The 6,000-nt window shown below is 41.9% G+C and overlaps 1 protein-coding gene across 1 annotated transcript in view; it reads right to left on the bottom strand.

Moving 5' to 3' along the window:
• Window positions 1-3,367: 3,367 nt before the first annotated feature.
• The window catches only part of LOC122210161 (cytochrome P450 3A12-like), a 43,374-nt gene continuing 40,741 nt past the window's right edge, over window positions 3,368-6,000 (bottom strand). The window contains exon 13 of the mRNA XM_042922685.1: window positions 3,368-3,899. Coding sequence (XP_042778619.1) covers window positions 3,804-3,899 — 96 coding nt within the window. The 3' untranslated portion in view covers window positions 3,368-3,803. The remainder of the gene's footprint in view (window positions 3,900-6,000) is intronic.

Raw genomic sequence — 6,000 nt, 5'->3', positions numbered from 1 at the left:
ACCACTAACTTCATAGTTAAAGCTCTCTGAATAATGTATGTGATTACTTTCTAAAATGGCAGATTGAAGCTGGAGTTGACAAGGCTGGAGCCCAAATGTCAAAGCCAACATGGCCTCCTAAGGACTGAAGATAATACAGCCATGAAGGTAATAGCTGACATTGATTACATGCTCGCTGCGTGCCCCCTGGTCTGTGCCCTAAGTACCTCACACACACATCATCTGATTCCATCATCACTTCAGATAGGCACTGGCATTACCCAGTACAAAACCCCCTGTTTTATAGACTCTGAGGCACTAAGTACCAAGGCAGTAAGGTGTTAAGTAATTAGTTCAAGGTCCCACATACGAGTGTCTTTAGAGGTGGAAGGCCCAAGCCCTGTGGGCCCAGTTATGCAAAGAGGCACCTTTTTCTCATTTACCCAAAGCCATAGATTGGTCAAGACTCAAACTGACTGAGCTGGGATTCAAACCCCAGAGGCTCCAGCTTCAGAGCTTCCCATCTCCCAATTACTGTGTGATGCTGCCTCCTGTACTAAATAAGTGTACAAGTGAGACTAAGGCAAGGGAGGGGGAGAGCTGTGTAGCCCAAGGTGTTTTTGTGACCCTCTGTTCTTAAAAACAAGCATAAGCTTCTAGAAGAGTCTGTTTCAAGAACTATGTTCCTGACCAATCTCAGAGTAAATGCTGAAGTGATATTTCATAATCTACTGTAATTCCTACAAAAAATTCTCCATCAAAGTCAGGGCATGGACACTGACACATTACTGCCATGTAACTGTTAGAACCCTTAATTCCCCCACTGTTCCCATAATGTCCTTCATAGCAAAGGACCTAACCCATGCATTGATTTTCCATGTCACCCCTCTTTAGTCTCTGTAGTTCAGTCTGGAACACTTCCTTAGTGTGTCTCTGGCTTTTTTTGAAAGCAAAATTCCAGCTAGTCAAGGTGAAGAACTCATTGGTTTTATTAAGCAATTCATTAATTGGTAGCATCCACCTGACAGGCAGACAGATGCTCCCAGGAGGTGTACAAGATGCAGGGTTTTAGAGGAAGGAGGGTGGGGCAGGAAGTGCTTGAAAGGAAAATTGTTTCAGGACAGGACTCCTTCTCTGGGGGAAGGACCCACAGGTTTCTATCTTGCATATGACTCACTAGTGCCTGTCTGGAAATTTCAGCCAGACTGTTAAAAGGTCACCTTCCTAGGATAGGTTGAACTCTTATTAGTCTTGGTTTACTGTGAGCTGGGGTTGGCAGGCAAGTGACTCCAATATGGGCTTGTTTCTCCTCCTCCTCCTCCTCCTTCTCCTCCTCCTCTTCCCCCTCCTCCTCCTCCTTCTTCTTCTTCTTTTCTTCTTCTAAATCACTTTCATGACCTTGACTTTGTTGAAGATTGCACACCAGGTACAGATTAGGAGTAGATATTCCTATTTGGGTTTGTCTGACTTTTTTCAGGATTTCTTTCAGGTTTGTCTCTTTGGCAAGAATATCCCAGAGGTGACACCGAGTTCTTCTTAATGCATCTTATCATGTGACCTGTCATCACTTCTTCCTGTTCCTGATAATGCTCACTCATTCACAAGGTCTCTGCTCTGTGACCTGCTCTTTCCTTCTGGCAACTCATGGGTGTTTGAGCGGTAGTACTTTGAAACCACATCAGTGTCCTCATCAATTGTAATCAATCCTGTATTTATTACACCTGTGGGTACTCGTGTCTTCCTATTTTATTCAATGGGTCTTAATCCCTTCCTATTGTTAGTTTTCCTGATGTCTAAATTGTGCCTGACTGGTCGGTGAAGCCCCTCAGGCTGGCTCCTTATCTTGTGGACATGTCCCAATCACTGGGCAGGACAAGATGCTCCAGGCTCATCATGTGCTCCCCCAGCCTGGAATTGGCCATTTCTCTGAAAAACCCTAGTCTTTTCAGTGGAAAATTATGCTTATAAGCCAAGATCTGGGCACAAACTGTGTTCAATGCTCTAACAGTGTTACTGTTTCTAAGAACTGTCTGTCAGACAGGTAGGGGATATGTGTTTTCATACAGGCACACACATCTATTTATATCAATCTACTTATCATCTATCTCTCTAGAAAAGCAGGATTTTTCACTGATACATTCAGTTCCAATCTCTGAATACATAATCTCATTCTGGTTTTCTCCCTTTCCATCAGTGACTCTCTTCTCCAACAGTAAGAAACCTGGCTTCTATTTATCCTTAATATATTTACTCCCTTAATTAATTCCCCTTTATGTAACTAATAGCCATTCCATACCTAACACTCACGGATACCCCCCTCATATTACTTGGGTTGTCCACACCATATTTAGGCTCTGGCTTTGGACTAGGCTATCCCTCTGTGTGGACACCCTTCTCACTGAGCTTGGGCTTCCACACTCATGGCAGGCTGCTTCTTCATGTGGACACCCTCCCTATGCTATTCTGTCTCTGTCTTGGAGTCACTGTGCCTCCATTCTCTGTCCCTGATGCCCAATGTGTGGCTGCCAATCTGGCTGTTCTTCACCTATTGGCTTTAGGACTGAGTTATCCAGGAAGGACAGGCAATGGAAGAGAAGAGAGAGGAGGGAGGGGCTACTGGGTGGCTCAGTCAGTTAAGCATCCAGCTCCTGATTTTGGCTCAGGTCATGATCTCATGGTTTGTGAGATCAATCCCCGTGTCAGGCTCTGAACTGACAGCTTGGAGCCTGATTGGGATATTCTCTCTCTCTCTCTCTCTCTCTCTCTCTCTCTCTCTCTCTATCTCTCCCTCCCTCCCTCCCTCCCTCCCCTGTGCATACGTTCTCTCTCTCTCAATATAAATAAATGAACTTAAAAAAAAAAAGAGAGTGGAGAAGAGAAAGAAGGGTGGGGTGTGGAGGGAAGGAAAAGCAGAATCCTGTGTAGTTTCTGATACCAACTGAAATGGACAAATACTTTTAGCTTTTCTGTCCAATCAACTAACCAATCAACCACCTCTTGTTCAATGTTCATTGTGTCAGGACATTTGAGAACTGAGGCTGGAACATGAAGAGAAAATATGTTCCCTGTCTAACAGAACATCAGGACAGATGAGATAAAAACATTAAAATACAACTAATAATAATACTAACTACCTCAATTGAATGCTATAAAAAACATGTGCTCTAAAAACAGTACAACTAAATTATGAATATACTTTCAATACACTTTATGAGCAGTGGGTAAAGTCACAGTGGATCGATCAACTCTCACCTATCTTAACATATTATGTTGGAGTTCTAAACAATCCCACCCACTCAGTGATTGTGATGGTGAAAAACATTCAGTCACTGGCTCTCACGCATCAGTTGTACAATTCCCTCTGTATGTGCAAGAAGGTATCAGTTAATACTTTTGTAAAGAGATGTTTATTGACATGATCAGTGTCATACTTAATATAGAATATTGAAAATGAGACATGTGATATGTCACCACAACAACTACTACAAAAATTCTTGTTTCATGAAAGTTTGTTGATAAAATTGTTGAGAAATTTTTATTCTTGATCAGTGCTTAGGGAAGTAGATGGTATAACTGGGGGTGGTCTATGGGAGCCAGATAGGCTGAGTCTACATGTCTGGCACTTATTAGTCACCTCCTTTACTCTCCACAAGATATAATGCTCCACACAGAGACTGAGAAAGCTATGGAATCCCTAGTCATCCAACACAGGCACTTCATGAAGCCCATCTTCATTTCTGGGTTGTACTCACAAAGTAAATGGAGGCCTCTGGTATTCTGGGACACAGGTTCTTGAAGAACAAAGGGGAAGTCCTTAGGGAAAGTCAAGCTCGATTCACACTCCCATCTCTCAGCTCAACCTTGAGAACAATGGGTTTTTCTGGTTGAATAATACTTAGAGCGTTTAATTTCGGTGGGATCTGCAAAAGTTAAAAATCATATGAAAACCAACAAATGAAGCCCTACTGACAATAGAAGCAAAGCAGGCAAGATACATGAAGGAGAGTAAGAGTTTAAACATATAAATACTACTTTTATATTAATATATCTCATATTCCTTAAACTTTGTAAGCTGTCAAGACCAGAGTATGGAAACATTCATCCATCATTCACTCAAAAGAATATCTATTGAGTGTCTACTCTGTACCAGGCTGGACACAAACCCATGTTGTTTTGTATTCTTTTTTGATTTAAATTTTAAGTAAAAGGATGAGCATTTAAAACTTAAAACAGATTCTTAGCCATTATGGCAACCATTTGAAAAGTGATACAGTTAATTTTGTGTATGTTGAGTTTGCAAGACCATCTTGAATGGATATTACACATTTTATTGTATGGCCATCCTCAATGCTAAATATCCTATTGCTTCTCCCAGTAGGAATATACATTCATGATGGCCCCATTGCCTATAAATGGAGCAAAGCTTGACTGGGGCAGGGCTCATAGAATGTGGTGCCAAGTAGCCAGGATGGTCTGGACCATGGGAGTCCTTCACATCTGGCAGACTTGCTTCCCACCATTGATTCTCAACCTCACTTGCACATGAGAAGCAATGAGGGCACTTTTATTTTTTTTATTTTTTTCAATATATGAAATTTATTGTCAAATTGGTTTCCATACAACACCCAGTGCTCATCCCAAAAGGTGCCCTCCTCAATACCCATCACCCACCCTCCCCTCCCTCCCACCCCCCATCAACCCTCAGTTTGTTCTCAGGTTTTAAGAGTCTCTTATGCTTTGGCTCTCTCCCACTCTAACCTCTTTTTTTTTTTTTTCTTCCCCTCCCCCATGGGTTTCTGTTACGTTTCTCAGGACCCACATAAGAGTGAAAACATATGGTATCTGTCTTTCTCTGTATGGCTTATTTCACTTAGCATCACACTCTCCAGTTCCATCCACGATGCTACAAAGGGCCATATTTCATTCTTTCTCATTGTCATGTAGTATTCCATTGTGTATATACACCACAATTTCTTTATCCATTCATCAGTTGATGGACATTTAGGCTCTTTCCACAATTTGGCTATTGTTGAGAGTGCTGCTATAAACATTGGGGTACAAGGGCCCCTATGCATCAGTACTCCTGTATCCCTTGGGTAAATTCCTAGCAGTGCTATTGCTGGGTCATAGGGTAGGTCTATTTTTAATTTTCTGAGGAACCTTCACACTGTTTTCCAGAGTGGCTGCACCAATTTACATTCCCACCAACAGTGCAAGAGGGTTCCCGTTTCTCCACATCCTCTCCAGCATCTATAGTCTCCTGATTTGTTCATTTTGGCCACTCTGACTGGCGTGAGGTGATATCTGAGTGTGGTTTTGATTTGTATTTCCCTGATGAGGAGTGACGTTGAGCATCTTTTCATGTGCCTGTTGGCCATCCGGATGTCTTCTTTAGAGAAGTGTCTATTCATGTTTTCTGCCCATTTCTTCACTGGGTTATTTGTTTTTCGGGTGTGGAGTTTGGTGAGCTCTTTATAGATTTTGGATACTAATTGAGGGTGCTTTTAAAGCCCACTCTGGGTGAATTATATTAGAGTTTCTGATTTGGCCTGGGCATCAGGATTGTGAAAAGAACCTACTGATTGCAATGTACAAGGAGGGGTTGTGAACCACAGTTATGAGAGCATCTGTAAGTTGTGGTAGAGAACAGCATCATTCAAGTCATGTTGTGTTCATCACTGCACATCATTACTGTGCACTACATGTTCCCTTCCTTTCAGTGGACTTGAAAGAAGTTTAAAACATTGCTCAATTTTTCCCTGAGATCAGGAACATGACAGGGATGTCCACTCTCACTGCTGTTGTTTAACATAGTGTTGGAAGTGCTAACATCAGCAATCAGACAACAAAAGGAAATCAAAGGCATCAAAATTGGCAAAGATGAAGTCAAGCTTTCACTTTTTGCAGATGACATGATATTATACATGGAAAATCCGATAGACTCCACCAAAAGTCTGCTAGAACTGATACATGAATTCAGCAAAGTTGCAGGATACAAAATCAATGTACAGAAATCAGTTG

Source organism: Panthera leo, chromosome E3 (genome assembly GCF_018350215.1).
Source record: "Panthera leo isolate Ple1 chromosome E3, P.leo_Ple1_pat1.1, whole genome shotgun sequence".
Lineage (NCBI taxonomy): Eukaryota > Metazoa > Chordata > Mammalia > Carnivora > Felidae > Panthera > Panthera leo.
This window is presented reverse-complemented; position numbering and strand designations above follow the sequence as displayed.